The sequence below is a fragment of the Carica papaya genome, chromosome 4 (genome assembly GCF_054855325.1).
Source record: "Carica papaya isolate Zhongbai chromosome 4, ASM5485532v1, whole genome shotgun sequence".
Classification (NCBI taxonomy): Eukaryota; Viridiplantae; Streptophyta; class Magnoliopsida; order Brassicales; family Caricaceae; genus Carica; species Carica papaya.
In genome coordinates, this window is record NC_142312.1 from 28,978,759 (window position 1) to 29,004,335 (window position 25,577).

The 25,577-nt window shown below is 36.2% G+C and overlaps 3 protein-coding genes across 5 annotated transcripts; 2 read left to right on the forward strand and 1 right to left on the reverse strand.

Moving 5' to 3' along the window:
* Window positions 1–515: 515 nt before the first annotated feature.
* Window positions 516–3,807, reverse strand: LOC110820797 (heat shock cognate protein 80). Its single transcript, XM_022050386.2, has 3 exons — window positions 3,567–3,807; window positions 2,600–2,741; window positions 516–2,518 (listed from the first exon to the last, which is right to left on the reverse strand). The coding sequence occupies exons 1-3, from the start codon at window positions 3,687–3,689 to the stop codon at window positions 684–686; spliced, it is 2,100 nt and encodes a 699-aa protein (XP_021906078.1). The 5' UTR covers window positions 3,690–3,807; the 3' UTR covers window positions 516–683.
* A 337-nt stretch (window positions 3,808–4,144) lies between these two features.
* On the forward strand, window positions 4,145–20,601 carry LOC110820798 (FKBP-like peptidyl-prolyl cis-trans isomerase family protein). 3 transcript variants are annotated; one of them, XM_088218806.1, is made up of 10 exons: window positions 4,145–4,301; window positions 5,743–5,928; window positions 6,072–6,106; window positions 17,589–17,682; window positions 17,838–17,898; window positions 18,217–18,262; window positions 19,099–19,169; window positions 19,295–19,348; window positions 19,695–19,811; window positions 20,462–20,601. In XM_088218806.1, the coding sequence occupies exons 1-9, from the start codon at window positions 4,243–4,245 to the stop codon at window positions 19,755–19,757; spliced, it is 669 nt and encodes a 222-aa protein (XP_088074932.1). In that variant the 5' UTR covers window positions 4,145–4,242; the 3' UTR covers window positions 19,758–19,811; window positions 20,462–20,601. The 3 variants fall into 3 exon arrangements, with proteins under 3 accessions (XP_088074932.1, XP_021906080.1, XP_088074933.1); XM_088218807.1 differs by lacking the exon at window positions 4,145–4,301 and having other exon boundaries at window positions 5,787–5,938; XM_022050388.2 differs by lacking the exons at window positions 19,695–19,811; window positions 20,462–20,601 and having other exon boundaries at window positions 19,295–19,510.
* A 169-nt stretch (window positions 20,602–20,770) lies between these two features.
* On the forward strand, window positions 20,771–24,590 carry LOC110820712 (Got1/Sft2-like vescicle transport protein family). Its single transcript, XM_088218805.1, has 4 exons — window positions 20,771–20,967; window positions 22,274–22,541; window positions 22,968–23,072; window positions 24,255–24,590. Exons 1-4 carry the CDS (start codon window positions 20,771–20,773, stop codon window positions 24,363–24,365), a joined length of 681 nt encoding a protein of 226 aa, XP_088074931.1. The 3' UTR covers window positions 24,366–24,590.
* Window positions 24,591–25,577: the final 987 nt, after the last annotated feature.

Here is a 25,577-nt window from a genome sequence, read left to right on the forward strand (position 1 = left end):
TAATTTTCAATTGACCTGAAGGAGACACCCCCACTTTCTTAAAGATGGATTGATTGGAAGAGATAGCGAACATGGAATTTGGTACTCGGAAAAACTAAATAATTTTAGTCTCCGTTACTTTTTTCCCTTCCAAATTGACCCTAGTCTTAGCCCACACTGTTGGTGACCTTTTTTCTGGTAGTTTGATTATTGATCTGTTTATTTCACATTTCAAATCGTCACAGGTACGCCTACACTTAAGGCTCTGTTTGGATTATAAGGGAAGAGCAATAAATATGTAGAGAGAGAAAATAAAAGCATACTCGTAATGCTTTTTTATTTTTCTTTCCATAATGATCCACGGGTCCTCCATCAGTGTCACAGTATGCAATGCACTCTGTAGTACGTATAATTCCGAAGCTCACAAACAATTGCCCCCCCTCCGTGGCCTGAACCTCAGTTAAGCAGGCTTTATGAGTTATCTTTATATAGTTACAGAAAACCAAAATAAAAAATTATGCTGCAAAGAGGCGGCATACGAAGAACAGTTAAAAGGATTAACAGCATCAAAAGACTATATAATATTCCAAAACAAACAGCATTTTGAGCGTCAAATCCTCATAAAAACACTAAAAAAGAAAAAGGAAATGTAAATCACCATAAACTAAATAGTTCATAACATGAAACTAGATTAAAAAAAATGTTTAGTCAACTTCCTCCATCTTGCTGCCCTCCTGATCAATATCCTCGAGTGGGGGCATGTCAGCATCAGCATCAGCTTCTCCGGCATCCTCATCAATGCTCAACCCAAGTTTCAGCATCCTGTGAATCCTGTTGCCAAAGGTGTTGGGGTCGTCAAGGCTGAAACCAGAGGTGAGGAGTGCAGTCTCAAACAATAGGAGAACAAGGTCCTTGACAGACTTGTCGTTCTTGTCTGCATCGGCCCTCTTCCTAAGCTCCTCCATTATGGGATTCTCCGGATTGATTTCCATGGTTTTCTTGCTAGACATGTACCCAGCCATGCTGCTGTCCCTCAAAGCCTGAGCCTTCATAATCCTCTCCATGTTGGCTGTCCATCCATATTCGCCAGTCACCAAACAGCAGGGAGAGTCAACAACGCGGTCAGAGACTATAACTTTCTCTACCTTGTCACCCAATACATCCTTAATGACCTTGCAGAGACCCTCAAACTTCTCCTTCAAAGCTTCCTTCTTCTTCTTCTCATCTTCGCTCTCGTCAAGCTTCAAGCCTTCCTTGGTTGCTGATACTAGCTTCTTACCCTCAAATTCCTTCAATTGTCCAACTGCATACTCGTCAATGGCATCAACCATGAACAGAACTTCATAGCCCTTCTTCTTCAGCTTCTCCAGGAATGGAGAGTTCTCCACAGCCTTCTTGCTCTCACCAGTGATGTAATAGATATCGCTCTGTCCCTCCTTCATTCTGGTCACATAGTCCTTCAAGCTGGTCATCTCATCACCACTCTTGGTGGAGTGGTATCTGAGCAATTCTGCAAGCTTTGACTTATTCTGGGAGTCCTCATGGATACCAAGCTTGAGATTCTTGGAGAAGGACTCATAGAATTTGTTGTAATCCTCCTTGTTCTCAGCAATCTCAAAGAAAAGCTCAACGCACTTCTTCACCAAGTTTTTCCGGATTACTTTCAAAATCTTGTTCTGCTGAAGCATTTCTCTTGAGATGTTGAGAGGAAGGTCCTCGGAATCAACAATACCCTTCACAAACCCAAGGTATTCAGGGATAAGCTCTTCACAGTTGTCCATGATGAAGACTCGGCGGACATAGAGCTTAATGTTATTGGGTTTCTTCCTGGTGTCAAAAAGGTCAAAGGGTGCCCTCTTGGGGACAAAAAGAATAGCCTTGAACTCAAGTTGACCTTCAACTGAGAAGTGCTTAACAGCCAAGTGCTCCTCCCAGTCGTTGGTAAGGCTCTTATAGAAAGCAGCATACTCTTCCTTGGTGATTTCCTCAGGCTTCCGCATCCAGATGGGCTTCTGCTTGTTCACCAAAGACCACTCATGAGACACTTCCTTGATCTTCTTTTTCTTCTTTTCTTCTTTCTCCTTCTCCTCATCAACATCTTCAACTTTCCCCTCTTCATCCTTCTTCTCTTCCTCATCCTCATCATCAGAGATCTCCTTCTCGGTGGTTTTCTCAACCCACAGAGAGATTGGGTAGCTAATGAACTCAGAGTGCTTCTTGATCAAGTCTTTCAGACGGCGCTCCTCAAGATACTCAAGTTGATCCTCCTTCAGGAAGAGAGTAATCTTAGTACCCCTGCCAAGGCTTTCACCAGAGGTGTCCCTAGTCACAGTGAATGATCCACCAGCTTGGGACTCCCAGACATATTGCTCATCATCATTGTGCTTTGTGGTAACAATGACCTTCTCAGCAACCAAGTAAGCTGAGTAGAAACCAACACCAAACTGCCCAATCATGCTCACATCAGCCCCGGCAGCCAATGCCTCCATGAATTCCTTGGTACCAGACCTTGCAATAGTACCGAGATTGTTCACCAAATCTAAAAGGAAACATAATTTCAATTATTAATTTCAACAGTTTAGGAAAGAGACAAAATATGCCCAAAATATCCAGCACTTACCAGCCTTAGTCATGCCAATACCACTGTCGATAATGGACAATGTGTTGTTGGTCTTGTCAGGAACAATGTGGATGAAAAGCTCAGGCTGAGCATCAAGCTTGCTCTTGTCTGTCAAGCTCTCGAACCTGATCTTATCCAAGGCCTGTCAATAAGCAAACCAGGATTAATACGAACACATTAAAAGACAAACAAAACCATTAAGAGAATGAGCGTAATATGAATGTCAAGAAAAAAGAAACTATCAACAAGACATATGCAGATGTCTAGCTACCAACACTGATAATCAAGGAAATACCTTAAAATGGTTATTCTTATATCTCAAACTTTTAAGATCCTATTTCTGATTCATAAAAATAATCCCTAGCTTAATCAAGTACTTTCTGTCTACTAACCAAAAGCTAAATGTAAAAGTTTCATGCCTACTTATTTGGTTTACTGTATCATTAGAAACTGAATTCATATGTTATAAATCTTTAACACGTTATTAATCTTAAATTAGACTACGATTTTGTCATCTGCTTACCTCCTACTACGTTGTATAAGTGTAGGATAGAACTAAGAGAAGGCATCCCAAGCCAGTTGTCTACATACCACAGTCATTTATGAGCTTTTAACTCTCACCAAACAAATTTTGACAGAAATGCGTCTATTTTACATCTCTATTGTTAGGTTTTTAGCGTAAGGGAAATTGCAAACAGCATTTACATGTAATAAAAAAGATCGATAGCCGTTCAAACAAAAAAGGAACAAACATCAAAGCCAAACGAACATAACATGTTACTCTTCGTATGATCTTATTAATCTATGTCCTTATAAATCGTGTCCTCACACGTCTGTACGGATCATCGTCAACATCGACAAAGTAGAAAAGGCAAAAACAGTGAGTAGATCTCATGTATAAACTCATAACCAGACACATACAAAGGTTTCACATAAGGAAAGACACAGGAAATGGAAAGCCACTTACATCAGAAGAATTGCTGATAAGCTCACGAAGAAATATCTCCTTGTTGCTGTAGAAAGTGTTGATGATCAGACTCAGCAACTGGTTGATCTCTGCCTGGAAAGCAAACGTCTCTGTATCCGCCATTGATCCGCAACTTCAACAACCTAAAAAGAAGATCTCTAGGGACTTCGTTGAGAAGGGAGAAACGGAGGGGAAAGTTTAACAGAGAGCGAAAATGAGTGAGGCTGCGACCCTGAATGAAGCGAACTTTATATAGAGGAAAATGCTAGGGTTTCTAGATCCTTCTATTGATGAAGAGTTGCCTAGTCGTCGCTTAAAAATTTAAAATTTAAATTTAATAATATAATTTGAAAATTTAAGTGGGTTTTTTGGAAATTACATCCGGTTTATATGACTTCCAAATGGGGCCCAGTTTGCTGGCATCCCTATTCTCTCCTTTTGAGATTCAGCGTCGGGTCCAATCGGATATGTCCACGTGCCGCGTTTTGGACGGTCTTGATTGAGTTTCTTGTGGGCTCCACTGACTGATTATGAGAAGATCACTGTGGTATATTTGTAGAGAATTCCACCTGCTCTATTTATACGAAGATTACTGTTTAAAGAACCAGAGCTCGCCTTTTATTCGTCACCCTTTACAGAGCAAGCAGCAAGCAATCCGCTATCCAGAATCCTGATAATGGAATCTCTTCCCCTTCATGTCTTCTTCCAATTCCCTCGGGCTTTAAGAACTCCCTGGTAAACTTTATCTCTTCGTATGTTTTATTGGCAAGTAAGGCACAAAGATTGAAAAAAAGTTCTGGTAGATGCTTGTCGTTTCATTTTTATCAAGACATTGGTAGTGGGGTCTAGAAGAATCAGATGTAATACCTGGTTTTGGCTGCATAAATTGAAAAAGAATCTGGGTTTTCTATATCCATGTTGTCTGTTTTATCAGAAACCTTTCTTTACTGAGTTGCAATGGAATTTCAGAGAGGGCCAGAGTTTGAAAATTTTAGTAGATGAGACTTTTTCACAAATGAGTCTTTCTCTCAGTGGTTACTCCCAATTGAGAATGGGTGAGCATGAGTTTCTGGTTCATTCCCAGCATTTGACAAAGTGGCTAGCCTACTTGGTAAAAAGAAAGGGTAGAAGAGCCGTTGCAGTTTAATTAGGTTTTGTTTTAGGTTACGTTTCGTTCATCTGACATTCAATTAAAGTTTTTTTGTTAAATAACTTGTTGCATTTAAGTCAGAAATGTAAAATGATAAAATAAGGCAGTAATAACTGAAGCATAACAAATTATGGAGTAATTATATGAGTTGGCATCTTGGATTAGGTGGTTTTAAGGTTATATTAAAAAGTTAAGAAAATAAAATTTAAAGGACACCAGTACTTAGTAGAATGGTTAATATATCTATCTCTGGGTAAGAAGTTATTTATTCAAATCGGAATGTGCTCGGGTGTATCCTTATTTGGAGGTTGTCTTTGTTGCATTGTGATTGGTAACTATGTATCACCTAGTTAATAAATGTATAAATTTTTAATTAAAAAAAATTAAAGAGTACCAATTCTATTTATGAACTATGAAAACTCATCTATGTTTAGGAGCAGCTTTCAATTACTCCCAGTTATGTTCTAACAAGTCATGTTAAAAGTAACATAAGATTAAATTTACTAGTTAACTATAAATTGAATGGAAAATGAATCACACTAAAGATTTTTGACTGAGTTTACTAGCAAATCCATTGTGATCCTTGTGTTTTGAAATTGAGGGACAGACTCCAATTCCCTTGAGTCTGCGCATAATGGGTCATGAATCTGGTGTTGGATCCAAGAACCTACAAGCATGTTATTACTAATTGAGAAGAAAAAATGTGGGGAAAGAAGTATTCCTATTTCTGTAAGAAGTGTCTTCGTTTGATGAGATAAATCTACAAGGAAACTTCTTCTGAGTTTGTAGGTTCCTATTTATGATTTTTTAAAAACTAAATAATAAATTAAACTATTTATTGTCCGTTTAAAGCTTTTGGGTGAGTTGGTAACTCTACTTTATTATTCAATATAGTTAGTTATTTAGTTTTTCTGTTGAATTGATGTGATTCATTCATTCATATTACTACCACCTTCTTGTAAAAAGATTATGTTTCTTGAATGCTGAAGCCCTGAATTCTGTTACTAATTTTACTCAAATCTGTAGTAGGAACAGTCAGCAATCCAAGAATGCTGTGATGAACAATTTGCGCAATAGATTCCCGTCAATAACTGTCAAAAAATTTTCAAGAAGGGTTCTTTTGCAGTTTGTTGGGTTCAGCATGATCCCATTATCTGTCTATCCTGTTTTTGCTGCACCAGTTCTGGAGACAAAAGAACCTGAAGTGATTCGGTAAAATGTTGTATGTGTTAGTTTTCTATATCTTCTTTTTACTTTGCTTACTAAAGCTGTACCAAAATAAAAAATTTATCTCTTCCAAAAGATTTTTTTTAGCTCTCGTATGAAATTGGTATTTGCAAATTGAAGTTGTCCAGGATACTGAAGCTCGCTACTGGTGTGAGGATTCAAGGTATATCTCGAAAATATTCTACATAATTTTCATTGTGCTTGGTTCAACTCTACCCTATTCTCATTCGATCTTTAAGTGTGAATTATCTGGCACATAAAAATTAGTTATAATATGCATATTGATACATAAATGAATCAATTCTATTTGTCTTCTTAGTTCCAACCATGAATTTGTATCCCTGCTGTTAAGGAATGAATCATAAAAATATATACTTTGAATTGAATGTAGAATTGACTTGGAATTAGACTGCTATTTTCTTTCAAAAAATTTCTATCCCAATTTTATTTTATTTATGTTTGTTGATTTAAAAAAAAACCATTTATGTTTCTATTTCATGAAATTGAAATTTGAACAAAATTCAGCCTTTTTTTTGAGAGAGAGAGATAAGATGTTATTTCTAAGTAGATTAGGAATTGTATTTCTTACTGGTCTATAATTTATTGTAATAATATGGCTTAGATGAGAACTTTAAGATATCAAAGCTACAAAAATACTAACCGTACTGAGGATGGAAGCACACGGAAAGAATGTGAAGAGCCGAAGCAGAAGAACCATGCATGCGAGAGAATCACGAACCCTTGCAATTGCAGGGCTGTTTGAGAAGAGGATTCACTCATTTCTCAAGACAGGGATTGGGTAGTATTGACGAGGAGGACCCAATTTAAAGAGGAAAGACAGGCTGATGGTTAAACATTTTCTCACGGTGAGAAAGGAAAATGGATAGAGGGGCCCGAGCCTAGGAGATGGGTTAAAGGATGAGTCATGGGCTAAATGGATATGGAGACCTGTAACCCAGAGAAAGATGCAGAAACCCACGACTGGAAGCAGGAGTTTGGTCGTTCAACAGTGAAAGAAAACATGGTTTTGGATTTTGATGGCAGAGCGAATGACCAGGGAGTGGGGGAGACTAGTGGTGATTGGGAGAAGGAAGTTCTGAGCAGCAGTAAGGGGAGAGAAACTATCGTTTCTACGGAGGTCTGCGATGCAGTGGAGGTTGTAGGGGAGGATTCCACCAGATTTGTAACGGTGGTTCCAGTAGAGGAAGTGGTAGTAATAGTTACTCCTAGGAGGGAAGACATGGGGATGCTGCAGAGGAGGTTGCTGATGGTGGAGGAGAAGCAGGGGAGAGGATTGTGGACTTGATTGAAGAAGAAAATTCAAAACGGGTGCTCCAGAATATCAGAAATCAGTAGCATTTAGGGATCTCTTTTGACAGTTTAAATGAGCAGACTATGGATCTTTTAACGGATATAGAGAAAAGAAGGAATGAGAAGGTGAGAGGAGAGACTAAAAGCAAAAGCAAAAAATAAACATGGAGTAAAGGGCTCGAGAGAGCTGAGAAGGTTGCATAAAATACATCAGTTGGAGGAATACATGGAAGGGGGAGTGGAGAAATATGCATGGCTGGGAATAAATTTCAGGAACATCGGGTGGAGGGTAGAAAGTAGGGACTGTAAAGAAACACTCATATGATTTGTAAAAGTTGTTATATTAAAGGAAACTACAGGCCTTTATATAGCCTTGTTACACAGAAATGAACTTTTAAACGTTAACTTACTAACAACCCAATAAGATAGCTAATAGATTAGAACAAAATACGAAACTACTTCCTATAGAATAGGACTTATTAACAAACTTGACTAAATCAAATAACAAACTCAACATTCCCTCCCTTAAACTGTATGTACATTCAGTTTAAAGTAGGAACTTCACAGATGCCCAGCAACTTACGAAGCTTTAAAAATACTTCCAATTTGAGTGGTTTTGTTAGAATATCAGCAGCTTGGTCTTGGGTATTACAATGCCTTAGATCCACCACCCCATCTCGAACTAATTCACGAAGAAAATGGAACCTGATGTCAATATGTTTGCTTCTTCCATGAAGAACAGGATTCTTTGACAGTTTTATAGTTGAACTGTTATCACATAAAATTATAGTAGATTGTTCCTGTATGAACCCAAGTTTTGCCAAAATTCTTCTTAACCAAATACATTGACAGGCACATGAAGCAGCTGCAATATATTCAGCTTCGGTGGAAGATAAACTAACCACAGGTTGTTTCTTTGATGACCATGACACAGCTCCAGAACTAAGCATGAATACATATCCTGTCGTACTTTTTCGATCATTCAAATCTCCAGCAAAATCACTGTCCGAGTAACCTGTGAGCTGCTTGTTTCTTCCTTTCTTATAAAGAATTCCAAGATCAGTTGTGCCTTTTAAATACCTCAGCATTCGCTTTGCAGCCAACCAATGTTGCTCGGTAGGACATGACATGAATCTACTGATAAGACTTACTCCGTACATTAAATCTGGTCTGGTGGCTGTTAAATACATGAGACTGCCAACCACTTGTTTGAACAAACTTGAATCAACTTCAGTTCCCTTCTCATCTTTTGACAACTTGCAGCCAGGAACTATTGGGTTCTTCACAAAGTTGCTTCTGTCCATGCCAAATCTTTCTAGCACTTCATGAGCATATTTTCTTTGACAAATATAAATCCCATCAGAATGTTGCAGCACTTCAATCCCCAAAAAGTATCTCATTTTACCCAAATCAGTCATATCAAATTCTATCATCATTGACTTCTTAAATTCTTCGCACAAGTTGCTGTCATTACCAGTAAATATTAAATCATCAACATAAAGACTGACGATTAAGAGTTTACCTCCTCCCGTTGTCTTTGTGAATAAGGTGTGCTCGTGATGACACTTATCAAAACCCTCCTTGACAAAATGAGCTTCAATTTTGTTGTACCAAGCTCGCGGAGCTTGCTTAAGACCGTACAAGGCTTTATTCAGCTTATAAACCTTGTCTTCCTCGCCTTTCTTCTCATATCCTTGAGGCTGCAGGACATACACTTCCTCATTAAGCTCCCCATGTAGGAATGCACTTTTCACATCAAGCTGAAATATGTTCCAACCTTCTCGAGCTGCTATGGCGATTATCAACCTTATGGTATCTAATCTTGCCACTGGAGCATAAACTTCTGTATAATCAAAACCATATTGCTGTGCATATCCTTTTGCTACAAGTCTAGCTTTGTACTTGTTGATAGCACCATTTTCATTGAGTTTTGTTTTAAAAACCCATTTAACTCCAATCGGTTTCACTCCTTCAGGCAAGTCAGTCAAGTTCCACGTTTTGTTCCGTTCAATAGCTGCAATTTTTGAATTCATGGCATCTCTCCATTTCTTACTTTTTACTGCTTCCTCAAAGGTAATAGGATCACCTTCTATCAATACTGTCATGGCGCTCAAATCTTCTTCTTCTTCCGATAAACCTTCTCCACTTTCGTAATTTTGCATCCAGTGTGGAGCTCGTCTTTCCCTCCCTTGAACTTGACTCTGAGAGTTCCCATCATCTGTGTCGTTAGATGACGGTGTACTGCTACATGAACCAGTTGCTTGATTAAGAGATGATAAGCTTGTGCCACTTGAATCAGCTTGTGTTATTCTGTTCTCCTCTACCCCAGGTGTTCCATTTTCTACTGCATCTCCTTCCTCAATATCTCCCCAATCCAGCAAATCCAAGGCCTTTTCCTCTTTGCTCATATTCCAATTCCATTTTTCATTCTCCTCAAAAATGACATCCTTGCTAACAACTATCTTTTTAGAAATGGGATCATACAACCGATAAGCCTTCGACTCATCACTTACTCCCAACAAAACACATTTGAAGCTTTTATCATCTAACTTGATTCTCTTCTGGTCAGGTACATGCACATGGGCCAAGCAACCAAAAACTCTGAAATGTTGTACAGTAGGCTTCACACCACTCCATGCTTCCTCCGGAGTTCGATCTTTCACGGCTAAGGTAGGACACCTGTTGAGGACGTGCACACACCACTTAGCTGCTTCTGGCCAAAAGATCTTTGGAACTTGCTTCTCTGTTAGTATACATCGCACCATGTTCATCACAGTCCTATTCTTCCTTTCTGCAACTCCGTTTTGCTGAGGAGTATAAGCTGCTGTCAATTGCCTGGATATGCCATTTTCCTTGCAAAATGCCTCAAAATCAATCGAGGTGAACTCACCACCTCTATCAGTCCTTAAACATATGATTTGTAAAAAGTTGTTTTATTAAAGGAAACTACAGGCCTTTATATAGCCTTGTTACACAGAAATGAACTTTTAAACGTTAACTTACTAACAACCCAATAAGATAGCTAATAGATTAGAACAAAATACGAAACTACTTCCTATAGAATAGGACTTATTAACAAACTTGACTAAATCAAATAACAAACTCAACATTCCCTCCCTTAAACTGTATGTACATTCAGTTTAAAGTAGGAACTTCACAGATGCCCAGCAACTTACGAAGCTTTAAAAATACTTCCAATTTGAGTGGTTTTGTTAGAATATCAGCAGCTTGGTCTTGGGTATTACAATGCCTTAGATCCACCACCCCATCTCGAACTAATTCACGAAGAAAATGGAACCTGATGTCAATATGTTTGCTTCTTCCATGAAGAACAGGATTCTTTGACAGTTTTATAGTTGAACTGTTATCACATAAAATTATAGTAGATTGTTCCTGTATGAACCCAAGTTTTGCCAAAATTCTTCTTAACCAAATACATTGACAGGCACATGAAGCAGCTGCAATATATTCAGCTTCGGTGGAAGATAAACTAACCACAGGTTGTTTCTTTGATGACCATGACACAGCTCCAGAACTAAGCATGAATACATATCCTGTCGTACTTTTTCGATCATTCAAATCTCCAGCAAAATCACTGTCCGAATAACCTGTGAGCTGCTTGTTTCTTCCTTTCTTATAAAGAATTCCAAGATCAGTTGTGCCTTTTAAATACCTCAGCATTCGCTTTGCAGCCAACCAATGTTGCTCGGTAGGACATGACATGAATCTACTGATAAGACTTACTCCGTACATTAAATCTGGTCTGGTGGCTGTTAAATACATGAGACTGCCAACCACTTGTTTGAACAAACTTGAATCAACTTCAGTTCCCTTCTCATCTTTTGACAACTTGCAGCCAGGAACTATTGGGTTCTTCACAAAGTTGCTTCTGTCCATGCCAAATCTTTCTAGCACTTCATGAGCATATTTTCTTTGACAAATATAAATCCCATCAGAATGTTGCAGCACTTCAATCCCCAAAAAGTATCTCATTTTACCCAAATCAGTCATATCAAATTCTATCATCATTGACTTCTTAAATTCTTCGCACAAGTTGCTGTCATTACCAGTAAATATTAAATCATCAACATAAAGACTGACGATTAAGAGTTTACCTCCTCCCGTTGTCTTTGTGAATAAGGTGTGCTCGTGATGACACTTATCAAAACCTTCCTTGACAAAATGAGCTTCAATTTTGTTGTACCAAGCTCGCGGAGCTTGCTTAAGACCGTACAAGGCTTTATTCAGCTTATAAACCTTGTCTTCCTCGCCTTTCTTCTCATATCCTTGAGGCTGCAGGACATACACTTCCTCATTAAGCTCCCCATGTAGGAATGCACTTTTCACATCAAGCTGAAATATGTTCCAACCTTCTCGAGCTGCTATGGCGATTATCAACCTTATGGTATCTAATCTTGCCACTGGAGCATAAACTTCTGTATAATCAAAACCATATTGCTGTGCATATCCTTTTGCTACAAGTCTAGCTTTGTACTTGTTGATAGCACCATTTTCATTGAGTTTTGTTTTAAAAACCCATTTAACTCCAATCGGTTTCACTCCTTCAGGCAAGTCAGTCAAGTTCCACGTTTTGTTCCGTTCAATAGCTGCAATTTTTGAATTCATGGCATCTCTCCATTTCTTACTTTTTACTGCTTCCTCAAAGGTAATAGGATCACCTTCTATCAATACTGTCATGGCGCTCAAATCTTCTTCTTCTTCCGATAAACCTTCTCCACTTTCGTAATTTTGCATCCAGTGTGGAGCTCGTCTTTCCCTCCCTTGAACTTGACTCTGAGAGTTCCCATCATCTGTGTCGTTAGATGACGGTGTACTGCTACATGAACCAGTTGCTTGATTAAGAGATGATAAGCTTGTGCTACTTGAATCAGCTTGTGTTATTCTGTTCTCCTCTACCCCAGGTGTTCCATTTTCTACTGCATCTCCTTCCTCAATATCTCCCCAATCCAGCAAATCCAAGGCCTTTTCCTCTTTGCTCATATTCCAATTCCATTTTTCATTCTCCTCAAAAATGACATCCTTGCTAACAACTATCTTTTTAGAAATGGGATCATACAACCGATAAGCCTTCGACTCATCACTTACTCCCAACAAAACACATTTGAAGCTTTTATCATCTAACTTGATTCTCTTCTGGTCAGGTACATGCACATGGGCCAAGCAACCAAAAACTCTGAAATGTTGTACAGTAGGCTTCACACCACTCCATGCTTCCTCCGGAGTTCGATCTTTCACGGCTAAGGTAGGACACCTGTTGAGGACGTGCACACACCACTTAGCTGCTTCTGGCCAAAAGATCTTTGGAACTTGCTTCTCTGTTAGTATACATCGCACCATGTTCATCACAGTCCTATTCTTCCTTTCTGCAACTCCGTTTTGCTGAGGAGTATAAGCTGCTGTCAATTGCCTGGATATGCCATTTTCCTTGCAAAATGCCTCAAAATCAATCGAGGTGAACTCACCACCTCTATCAGTCCTTAAACATTTAAGGAAAACATCTGCTTCCTTTTCAACATGAGCCTTGAATCTTTTAAAAACAGTAAGAGCCTCCGATTTTTCATCTAAGAAATAAATCCAAGTTTTACGGCTGAAATCATCAATAAAACTTAGGAAATACCTCTTATTACTATTTGATGTAGGTTTGATAGGACCACATATATCAGCGTGCACCAACTGAAGTTTTTGTGTTGCCCTCCACAGACTTCTTTTTGGAATAGCTTCCTTGTGTTGTTTTCCGGCTAAACAGGTAATGCACAGCTTTTGAGGTTCTGTGAGTGAAGGCAAACCATTCACCATCCTTTTGTTTTGAAGAGTTTTCAAGCCTTTGAAGCTTAAATGCCCAAACCTGCGGTGCCACAAATAATTCTCATTTCTGTTACTGCTTGAAAACAAGTAGTAACTTCAGGTTTCATGTTTGCAAGCAAAACAAACATTCTGTTTGCACTCATTTCAGACTCAATAATCAGGCCCTTACTAGGATGAAAGACTTTGCATTTTCCATGCTGAATTAAAATTGACACACCTTTTTCTTGCAGCTGCCCCATACTCAACAAGTTATTTTTCAGCTCAGGTATGTAATAAACTTCAGATATTACCTGAGTGATTCCTTTGACTTGCATCCGAATATTTCCCTTCCCCATAACTGACATCCTTGAATTATCCCCTAGCTTCACGGTTTGCCTGAAGTGGACATCCAAATCGGAGAACCATTCTTTATTCCCACTCATGTGATTGCTACAACCGGAGTCAAGGAACCAAATCTCTTCTCTTTGTGCTTGGTTAAGCTCAACATACGACATCAATAACAGCTCTTCTTCTTCATTTAGTTCGGCATAGTTGGCTCCAATATCCCTTTGAGGACATTCAGAGGAAGATGTCGAGGAAGAGGTCGTGGTGCCCAACAATTCAACAAAGCTACTGTTGAGTGTTTTAATTGTCACAATTTAGGACACAAAATGCCTCAAAATCAATCGAGGTGAACTCACCACCTCTATCAGTCCTTAAACATTTAAGGAAAACATCTGCTTCCTTTTCAACATGAGCCTTGAATCTTTTAAAAACAGTAAGAGCCTCCGATTTTTCATCTAAGAAATAAATCCAAGTTTTACGGCTGAAATCATCAATAAAACTTAGGAAATACCTCTTATTACTATTTGATGTAGGTTTGATAGGACCACATATATCAGCGTGCACCAACTGAAGTTTTTGTGTTGCCCTCCACAGACTTCTTTTTGGAATAGCTTCCTTGTGTTGTTTTCCGGCTAAACAGGTAATGCACAGCTTTTGAGGTTCTGTGAGTGAAGGCAAACCATTCACCATCCTTTTGTTTTGAAGAGTTTTCAAGCCTTTGAAGCTTAAATGCCCAAACCTGCGGTGCCACAAATAATTCTCATCTTCTGTTACTGCTTGAAAACAAGTAGTAACTTCAGGTTTCATGTTTGCAAGCAAAACAAACATTCTGTTTGCACTCATTTCAGACTCAATAATCAGGCCCTTACTAGGATGAAAGACTTTGCATTTTCCATGCTGAATTAAAATTGACACACCTTTTTCTTGCAGCTGCCCCATACTCAACAAGTTATTTTTCAGCTCAGGTATGTAATAAACTTCAGATATTACCTGAGTGATTCCTTTGACTTGCATCCGAATATTTCCCTTCCCCATAACTGACATCCTTGAATTATCCCCTAGCTTCACGGTTTGCCTGAAGTGGACATCCAAATCGGAGAACCATTCTTTATTCCCACTCATGTGATTGCTACAACCGGAGTCAAGGAACCAAATCTCTTCTCTTTGTGCTTGGTTAAGCTCAACATACGACATCAATAACAGCTCTTCTTCTTCATTTAGTTCGGCATAGTTGGCTCCAATATCCCTTTGAGGACATTCATATTGGAAATGTCCTAAATTGTGACAATTAAAACACTCAACAGTAGCTTTGTTGAATTGTTGGGCACCACGACCTCTTCCTCGACATCTTCCTCTGAATGAGCCACGATCTCGACCTCTACCTCTGTAACTGTACTCATGACTGACCTTAAGAGCCTGCTCCTCTTCACGATGGCCATTCATTCTTTGTTCATGAACTAACAAGCTGCTTTGCAATTCATCAATCGTCATTGTATCCAAATCATTGGATTCTTCGATAGAGCATACCACATAATCAAATTTTGAGGTCATGGACCTCAAGATTTTCTCAATGATAATTGTTTGACTCATTGTCTCACCATGAGCTTTCATTTTATTAGCTATAGTGAGAGTACGAGCAAACAAGTTGTCAACAGTTTCGCCTTCCTTCATGCGGAGTGTTTCAAAGTCTTTCCGAAGTTCTTGCAATTGTGCCCTCTTCACCTTGTTGGAGCCTTTGTATTTTTGTTTCATTGAGTCCCAGATGCTCTTTGAGGTGTCCTTGTTGAGAATAGTTTCCAGAATAGTTCGATCAATGGCTTGAAAAAGGTAATTCTTTGCCTTTAAATCTTTCAACTTTTCAGTCTGCTGATTTGATTCCCCTGATATCCCATTCTCAATGAGATCCCAATATTCTTTTGAACGAAGAAAATTCTCCATCATCATCGCCCAATGATCATAATGGCCATCAAATTTGGGAATGGCCGGTTGTACAAATCCACTGCTACTGCCTTCTGCCATATTATTTGACTCTATTTACTCAATAGAAAAATCTGCAGTTTTTCTATTCACACAAACACTCACAATCAGGCCCTGTTATATGGCTCTGATACCAAATGTAAAGAAACACTCATATGATTTGTAAAAGTTGTTATATTAAAGGAAACTACAGGCCTTTATATAGCCTTGTTACACAGAAATGAACTTTTAAACGTTAACTTACTAACAACCCAATAAGATAGCTAATAGATTAGAACAAAATACGAAACTACTTCCTATAGAATAGGACTTATTAACAAACTTGACTAAATCAAATAACAAACTCAACATGGACAAAATTAGTTTTTGAAAGGACCCTTGGCTTAGAGGGGGAGCTCTTAGAGATTAGTTTTTCTGTATTTTCGTTGTTGCGCAGCACAAGGATATTCATGGTCCATGAGTTACTTAGAGATATTGAGGAGCAAAGGGAGTGATATGTGGATGTGATGAGAAACCTCAATGATTAGAAAATTAATGAGTATGAGTCTCTCCTAAGTACATTCTCAGTTGCTTCAACAAATGGGAGTAATGACCTACCAGTCTAGAGCCTGAATATCATGGGGACCTTTTCGGTTAGGTCTTTCTTTAATTGTTTGGTTAAGAATGATACCATAGAGACCAATTTTGCTTTCTAACAAATTTAGAAGGTGAATGCTTCACTGGGAGTTGCTTTCTTCGCATGGGAGCAGGGCATAAGTATATTCTTATTATTGACAAGTTAATGAGAAGGGAAAAAATTATGGTGAATAATTGTTTTCTATGCAAGGGGGAGAGGGAGTCTTGTAATCACTTCTTGCTTTGGTGCCTGTTTGCGTATAAGTTATGGACCATGGCATAAGGGTTACTGGGGATTAGTTGGGTGGTGGCTGGTGCGTAAATGATGAGATTTGGGTTTAGAAGGGTATTAGTAATGGAAAGAAACATATGGTTTTATTTTCCTTGCTATATTTTGAGTGGTGCGGAAAGAAAAGAATAAGAGAACTTTTGAAAGAGTGGAAAATGATTTTAATAGGGTTACAAATAGATGGTTACAGATCTTTGGTTTTTTGTTTATGGATCATCCTCTTTATTTTATGGAGGATTTTAGGGACCGTATTGATATCCTAATTAACATGTAAATATTTTTGCATAGGGTTGACACCTCATTGGTGCTTATGTATTAACAATACATACCATACTTTTTATTTAAAAAGAAAAATAAAAAGGATGAGAACTTTTGCCTGTCTATGGTTTTATTTATATTTTAAATTCTTTTAAGTTTATGATCCACTAGTCATATTTAGATTAGGATTAAACTAAACTCCTGTAAATACTTCTCTAGTCCTAATTATGGATAAACCATTATTTGATATAAATATAGAGAATTTCTAAATAGAATTTGGTCTAATTTTCAGAACAAAATTGTTCTATATGATTGTGTGATGCTAATTGTATGACAGAATTTGGTCTAATTTTCGGAACACCCACCTTAAATGTGTGATGCTTAAGGGACCTTAAACGTGACTTTTAATTAATTCTTTAATTATTTTTTTAGTCATCAAAGCTTAAATTCCAATTTTTATGTGGTATCTAAGAATTCCTAGTTTTAACTGAAACCCCCAATTATGTTAAATCTAAAATGTCCGACATCATATCATAACAATGCAGTTATTTCATGAGTGAAAATCTGTATTCCTTTCTGATGCAGCCAAGTGATGAACCACTTTTAATTTTATTATTCTCTTCTATAAAGCTTTTTCTATAGACCTCCATTATTTAAACCCCTGTTACATCCTTTTCGGTATGTCAGCAATCATGTCTTAAAAAGCATTTGCCTTCTTCTGGTCTAATGGACCTTAACATTAAATCCATATGTTCTTGTATGCCATGCATGTTTCCAGAGATAGTTAGCCATCTTGGAGGTCTGTCGGAGTTATAAATGGTAATCTTTCAATAATGTATTCTGAATGGACTCATATTGGTTTACAAGAACATTACAAGATGATCTTTTAGTGCTTACCTAAAAGGAGTATGAACTGTCAATGTAATCACAAGTGGTTACTACAGTGCTAAAATTTGAATGCTTTTTTTTTTCCAGGAGAAAATTTGCTTATGAATATCTTCATGGGCTCTTAATTTTAAACTAAACATTTGAGTTTTATCTCTAGAGGTTATCGAAGGGGAAGGACGTGAAGCTCGTGAAGGAGACTTGGTTGAAGTGAATTATGTATGCAGACGCGCAAATGGATATTTTGTTCACAGGTAACTCTGTACATTATCATGTAGTTTAAAAGGTGCTAATTTATTGGATGTATTTCTTGTTTCCACAAACAATTAGTGCTGCCTATGCTTAAATGACATTCTTCTTCTCTGCTTTCTGGACCATCTTTGAAACCTCGTTTTGTTTTGAGTGACAGCACTGTGGATCAGTTTAGTGGAGAAAGCTCACCTGTCATACTCCCTTTGGATGAGAACCAAGTACGTTCATGTTTCCTTTTTAGATTAACATACTGAAATCTGAAAGCTCCGTTTGTAGCTTCTGGCAGTTTGAGGAAATTGTGACTTGTCATAAATTATATCAAAGGGTTGCTCATCTTATTTTTCATGTGTATTCTTCTTTTAAATGTTTACAGTAGTTGCTTATATTAACAATCATGTTTGCTGCATAAGGATGAATTGAAGATTTTGTCAATATAAAAAATGCTTCCGCTTTTGGAAAATGATTTCCATTCTGCTGAAAAAGTTTCGAATTAGCTCAGATATACCTTCAACCAAGTAGTTGTTTTCATTTCACAGATTATAAAAGGCCTGAAGGAGGTGTTGGTTGGCATGAGGATTGGAGGTAAGGCTATGCATATCATGGTTGTGGTTGACCCATTTATTTTCTCCTTTATTAAACACTGCATAATTTTCCGTGAATTTCTACTATGTTTCTACCTGCTACTGTTGTCATTCTTGTAAATGGGGATTTAAAGAGCGTTAATTATTATTCTGTGATCTTCATCATTTCATATCAAATAGCCATGATAGTATATAAGGAGTCACTTGGAAGCTAGATACATCGTTGAGAAAGGAAAATGGTTTCTAGGATTTTATATCTGCATGCATTAAATCTCTTCATCCTTCCGGCTGCTCCCTTCTTCTTCTATTCACATGAGATGTGCTTCAATTTTATTGCATTATAGTTTTATTCAGTCGCACAATAGCATATAATGAGTTAATCAAGGGGCTTCTTAGCCTCTATCCTCTTTGGATAGGGATAGAAAAACTGTATCCCTTAACATACAAGAATTGAGCTCATTTTTGTAATTGTCTTGTGAATATGATCTGCCTCTGTTGGTGATCGGACAAGTCACGTGAGATTATTGCTATTCTGGGAGTGGTACGTTTCAATTAATTTTTTTTTAATTGGAACTCTGGTATATATGTATTCTACTCTCAAGATTATTGTTGTTTAGAAATTGGAGTGTATTGGTGCTATAATTTTAGAGAGAAATATACATTGTAATATTTAGAACTTGTTCTTGTAATCAAATCTATTTCCCTAGAATAGGTAATCTGACTGAACCCAGTAATTTTTTTTCTTTTTGTCCTTATTTTTCTGTTTTGATCTGATTGTTTATTATTATTATTTTTAATCACGAAATAGAGTTTACGGATTGCATGACTTATTTCCAGGAAAACGTAGAGCTCTGATACCTCCGTCTGTGGGATATGTAAACGAGAACTTGAAGCCAGTCCCTGAAGAGGTTTCGCGCTTAACCCCCTAGCACCTGAACTTTCCTCATCTTACGCACTTTATTCCTTGTTACCTTTCCTTTATTTGTTAATGATACGTATAAGATCATAATACTTGGTAGTTGTTTGGTTGCAGTTTGGCCCTCGTCGTAGCCTCTTCTCTCATGCCAACGAACCTTTGGTATTTGAGGTACAGCTCTTGCGGATACTTTGAGCTTAAACGAGGTTTTTAAATTGATTCCGAAACGTTTCTGCTATAACTGTAATTCAGAATTTTTTCCAATTTAGTTGAAGATTATATTTATGTCCAGATTCATTTTCAGCGGAATAAAAATGTATATTTTCTTTTTCATTTGAACCTAACAGTATGATTTGATTTTACTACAAATTCAAATCTGCTATATAGAGGTAATCCAGATTTGAACCATGTCTTAGACAATTTACAACAAAATTAGAAGAAGAAAAAGCCTCTTGGTTTCAAATGAATAGGCTTTTGTTTAGAGGTGATGATGGTGAAGCCAATTTTTTCTACACAGATCAAGCATTCAATTGCCCCAAATCACATCTCTTACAATATGTGGAATGTTTATGAATGGTAGAATTGGTTGGTGAGTAAGTAATTTGCTGAAGGATGACAACATGCCGAGTTCGCGGTAAGTTTAGTAAAATTTACCGAATCTACTATGTTCTTGATCCAAACTGAGTTTTCTAGTAGATCCTATTAAATACATCTTGGTCTATATTATATATCTAATTAAATCTAAAAAAATGTATTATGTATATAATCATATTGAGTTTACATGAAGTTTTTATTTCTAAATTCGAACCGATTAGAGTTTAGTTTAAAATTAATTAAAATCTTATCCTGACTTATTTTTTGTTTGTTATTCCTGCTTTAATTTTTTAAATTTATTTAGATTATAATATATATATATATATATTATATAATTTGATAAATTTTTATTTGAATTGCAATTCATTTTATATTAAAATTGAATTTGTTTCCTATGAGATAGATTTGATTATAATTTATCCAAATTAATATAATGATTAGGCAAGGTTAAGTAATTTTAGTTATTATATATTTTAAAAGGATATACCATTTATTCACATTAAAAACTAAATTATCTATCTAATCTAAAATTTTATTAAACTAAATACTTAACAGGATTAAATATGAGTAAAAGTTATACAAATTTTAAAATAATAAAAAATTATATTAACTGTATAATTAATTAAAAATTTTAAAATTATAATCCGTAGGGAATAAAAATCTAATTTCTGTAACTTGATCTGCCTACAGTACTTGCATCCAATCATCACATCGTTCTCCAAATTTCCCCTCAAGAAGAAGCGAAACGGCACCGTTTTTTTGGGTACACCGACCAATACCAGTACCACTACCACTCCCACTTCGGCCCTGCCAGCAAACTAGTTTCCCTTCGTTCCCAAGCGAAACGACAGGATCTCCGACAGAGAGAAACCAGGCTAACGTTGCCTGCCGCTGATATATATTTTCAATCAAACAAGAGGCATAAAGAAAAAGAGAAAATTACCCGCAAGATCAGGATAAGCGGGGAATTGTTTATTTTCGGAGAAAACAGTGCAGAAAATGGCGCAAGGATGGTTTTCTATGGGCAGCAGTGGTAGTGAAGATCAGCAGCAGCCACAAACTGGGTCATCCCTTTTGGCAGATTGGAATTCATATGCAGCTTCTAGAGATGCAGATGAGAGTGGGAGTGGCTTTGGGTTCGATCTGGAAGCTGCGGTTAGGTCCGCCAATGATACCGTCTCTGGAACCTTCAACGTGTAAGCAGCTTTTTTATTTTTTAATTCTATTGGTATCTGCAGGTAAATCAGATAATGGATCTGGGTTTACAGATCTTTAGAAACGCTGTATATATATGAATCTGATTGCAATTATGCTCTTTCTAAGCGTATATGTTAATGTATTTGATAATGGGTACGTGGATTCTGAATTTTTGGATGCATTTGATTGATGGTGTTCTTTGGGTTAACATAACTGCAAATAAATTTGACTGGAGTATCACACTGTTTGCACATTTAGGTGAATTTAGTTATAGGTATTTGGTTTTTCAAATTAATGAGAAAAAGGACTTGGGGATTTTTAGTTTATGCGGGAAGGAGAAAAATTTATCAGCAAAGATGCGTATATAGTTGGTTTCAAATGTTATTTAGCACAGAGGTCTAGTGTACACTGGCTTTTGATGAGAAGGATAAAGTTGAGTGCATGAGTACATTATTGTAGTCAATAGTTATAAGGAAATTTTGTTTGCTGGTTTTAACTTTTGTTAACTATATTGATGAATTTGATAATAGGTGTTGGATCATATTATAATGGGAACTAAAGTCTTGTTAATTTCACTAAACCGTTGAGTTTGATTTTGTAGGTTTTGATTGACTGTTGAGCTTGATTTTACGCATTCTGAGCTTCATGGGATTTGAGTTGTTAGGATATTTAATTTATATGTGCTGTAATGCAAGTTAATCCTCCATCCTACAGTTTCTTAGCTGTGCAAAATTATGTATGTTTATTTATTTTTGAATTGCTGATTTTGATTGTTGGCATGTTTTTGTTTGTGCTTATCCATGGGAATAGTTAGCAGTATATCTTAATTTGTGAAACTTGCTATGGTGGCCTTCATTTTCGTATATGTTTTCTATATATATGGGACACTCTTTGGCTCTATGCTGGAAATATTGGCAATGTAAACTCACATGAGTCATTATTAAGGCAAACTCATATCTTCATTCTTCTCTGTTTGAATGATTTCTATCCCAATTGCTGACAATTATGCTTATGATATTGTGTGAGTCCTTCCTCCTTTGTGGAAAATCATGTTCGTCTTGTATACTTGTGTTCTAGGTCAGTGAGACTTCTAAAATAATCTGTTGATAAGCATGTCAGTGAGACTTCTAAAATAATCTGTTGATAAGCATGATAGATTTCGAGTAAAGATTATGTTCTTTTTTCTCTCTGCAGATTCTAAATTGGATGATTTCCCCCTAATAGCTAAAATTGCAGGCACATTTTACTCGTCTGAAAGTTTGAAGTTGTTTTCTCATGTTAATCATTGGTTCCTTACCATTTCAGGGTTTCCAAAGGAGTGAGGGATTTACCAGGGAACTTGCAGTCTGCCACTAGCAGTGTTCCTTCAGGAAAAGCGCTAATGTATTTTGGTTTACTACTGGCAACTGGTGTGTTCTTCATCTTCATCGCATTTACCATGTTCCTTCCAATCATGGTGCTTATGCCCCAGAAATTTGCTATCTGCTTTACCCTTGGATGTGGTTTTATCATTGGATCATTCTTTGCTCTCAGGGGTCCTCAGACTCAACTAGCTCACATGACGTCAAAAGAGGTACCACTACCATACCCATCTAGTAGGATATTTTAGGTTTAAAAAAATGTATTCTCAGTTACTTAAAAGTAGCTAATTTGAGAATAAAAAATTACATATAGAAAGGTAAAAAATAAATCAATGGAGACAAAAAATTAGCAGCTATTAAAAGTTAGGAATATTTTGTAAAGTTTAGGAATATGTTGCGTTTAGTTATCAGCATCTAATAAGGACCCGACTTGTTTCTTACAAAACATGTAGATTTTTTAACAGAGTTCTCTAGAGTTATTTATAAGCAATCTGAAGAATCCACTAGCTCTAATTGTATTGTTTGAAAAAAATTGTACCTAAGATCTTTTAATGGTGTGACCAATGACGTTAACCAATTTGATATTACTGTCAAATCTTTTCTTCATTTTTGTATTTCTCATTGGGCCTTTCATGCAGAGGCTTCCACTTACTTTGGGATTCATAGGCTGTATGGGGGGTACAATATACGTTTCGATGGTGCTTCACAGCTACGTACTCTCTGTACTCTTCTCCGTGTTACAGGTACAAAATGTGAAACTTGCTTTGCTTTTGTTCCACATAGGTTTTCTTTTATGTTGTAAAACTGTGAATCCCTTGAAGTAGATGAGCTATTTTTCTTGACACAAAAACCAAGATATGTATGCCTTGTAATGGTGGTGACCATATGATGCAGAACACATACTAACTTGTTCCGTGGATGGTTTAGTAAAAAAAGATTAGGTGGAAAAATAAGAATTGAGATATGCGGAAGGAAAGAAATAATGGAAAAAACAGATTGAATGGAATTGGTTAGACAGAATGACAACCAAACGAATGAACAGAAGGAGAGAGAACAAAGAAATCCTAACAAAGAAATTCTTAACTCATCATCATCTGGGTATTGTCAATAGCTACTGGGCGTTATGATGCAGAATGAGTTAACACATTCCTAAATAAAGTAGCAATTATGATTATATAAAATATAAAATAATTATCCATGTAGGAGTCTATTATTATATTATTTAGAAGTATTATTATAATTTTAATAATTTAGGATTTCTTATCTTATTAATATTCATAATATTATTAGAATTAGTTTTTTATTCTTATTAGAATTGGTACTCGTGATTTTACCAGTTTACTATTTCTTATTTTAATTCACTTTAGTAAAGATTGCTCAGAGATTATTATAAATACCTTGTAATTTAACTTCTTAGGACATTCAAGTTTTCAATAATATATTTTGAAAGTTCTTCATTTTTCTGGTTTTGTGATGCAATTAGATTCTTAATTATAATGCTTAGGACTTGTTAGATATGATGCTCAAGGAACCTAGGTCCGATGTCTAGGTTCTTTATTTTTTTAACTCTGAAGTCCTAGTTGGATAGATCAATCCTATTTATCCTACATCACTTGATATAGGCATTGATCATACTCAGAAAAGAAAATTATAAAAGAGAAAATCTAACAGATTTCTAATTCTTTAACACTTTAAATATAAGTAGGAAACTAAAATATTATAACATTTAAATACATCTAAATAACTTAAATAAACTAAAAACACAAAATCATGATAACTATTCCAAAAGAAAATCTTCTTTTATTCAAAAAATTTCAAAAATAACATCTTTTCCATCACTATATGATGACTTGGTTTCCTCAAGGCAAATAATTAATACTACAAATCTGTACTGACATTGCTTTGTCCTGAAACCACTATGGCAGGTTGTTGCGCTTGCATACTATGCCATATCCTACTTTCCTGGTGGATCTGCGGGGATGAGATTCTTAACATCTGCTCTAACCTCCTCAGTAATGAGATGTTTTGGAAGGTAGGCTTTTGCCTAGTTTGGGATTCTTATTGCCCTATTTCCCTTGTATAATTCTTAAGGTTCTACTCTTGACTTAATACTTGCCAAAACTGACTTAGAACGCCGAGTAATATTTGCTTTACTTTGCGATAACCCAACTCTGAGATTTAAGTGACTCTCTATCTCACATGATTTTCCAGAAACGGATTGACAAGTTTGGATTAATTGATAGCAAGGGTTCCGATATTAATTCCTTCCGTAGCATATATGACCAAGAGTAGGTTATCGACGTTAAGACTAGAAGATTTCCGAAAAAAGTTTTAAGAAAAATAAAACTCTAGAATGGACTATAAATTGATAACCCTTTTACTGATGGATTATCTCATTTTTACCCGAAGAGTCATTCTTTTTTCGAGTATATTCTAGTGCTATCATGTTTCTAAGCTAGTCGAATTTGCTTAACCCTTGAAGTTTATTTTCAATAAATAATTGGGTTCTTATAAATTTTATTTTGGAGATTTGAGTAGAAATTTGACTAAGAGTTAGTAGTGGTAAAGATGTAACAAATGTTTGATGGAAAATCAACTTGCAGTAGCTGGTAATGGGCCTATTGCAGGCCCAATTTAGGTCATTTCCCAATTTTTGACTTTACCCATTAGCTTTCTTGGTAAATAAAGTGAGATGTATTTATTAGTCCTTTTTAGGACGTAGCAATTAAGTTAATTTTAATGTTGGAAATTTATTATAATTTAATTTTTAATATTTTTTAATATTTTTTTTTAATAAAAAATTAAATTTATTAGGTTATATTTAGATATTTTTTTTAAAAAATGTCTTTACTTAAATGAATTAAACCAATAAATTAATAATAACAAAAAGGGTATAATTTTATTATTAACCAAGTATTAGTCAATTATCATTTCACTTGGTAATTAATTTCATTATATATATTTATGGTAAATTAATAATTCACTTTATTTTTAAATAATTGTAACGACTCTGAAAATATTTAAAAAAAAATGAATGATAATTAAAGTGCGGAAGCGAAATAAATATTTAAGTTTTATATTCCTTACACAATATAAAACTTAGAGGCCGGAAACTTTGACTGAAACTAGCCGTTGACTAACACAAGTTTTATTCAAAGATAAAAGTATTTTAAAAATATAGGCTCAAGAGCTTTATATGGGTACTTGAATTGTATGATTTACTAATCTATAGTTCATGATAAAATTAT

Bases quoted from the DNA above. Each gene is read 5' to 3' on its own strand.
- LOC110820797 (XM_022050386.2), bottom strand. From the start codon at position 3,689: ATGGCGGATACAGAGACGTTTGCTTTCCAGGCAGAGATCAACCAGTTG. The intron at 2,742-3,566 runs GTAAGTGGCTTT...GCTTATTGACAG, and splicing joins TTATCAGCAATTCTTCTGAT to GCCTTGGATAAGATCAGGTT. The intron at 2,519-2,599 runs GTAAGTGCTGGA...GTTTCCTTTTAG, and splicing joins TATTGGCATGACTAAGGCTG to ATTTGGTGAACAATCTCGGT.
- LOC110820798 (XM_088218806.1), top strand. From the start codon at position 4,243: ATGGAATCTCTTCCCCTTCATGTCTTCTTCCAATTCCCTCGGGCTTTA. The intron at 5,929-6,071 runs GTAAAATGTTGT...GAAGTTGTCCAG, and splicing joins AAAGAACCTGAAGTGATTCG to GATACTGAAGCTCGCTACTG. The intron at 17,899-18,216 runs GTACGTTCATGT...TTCATTTCACAG, and splicing joins TCCCTTTGGATGAGAACCAA to ATTATAAAAGGCCTGAAGGA.
- LOC110820712 (XM_088218805.1), top strand. From the start codon at position 20,771: ATGGCGCAAGGATGGTTTTCTATGGGCAGCAGTGGTAGTGAAGATCAG. The intron at 22,542-22,967 runs GTACCACTACCA...CCTTTCATGCAG, and splicing joins CTCACATGACGTCAAAAGAG to AGGCTTCCACTTACTTTGGG. The intron at 23,073-24,254 runs GTACAAAATGTG...CCACTATGGCAG, and splicing joins TACTCTTCTCCGTGTTACAG to GTTGTTGCGCTTGCATACTA.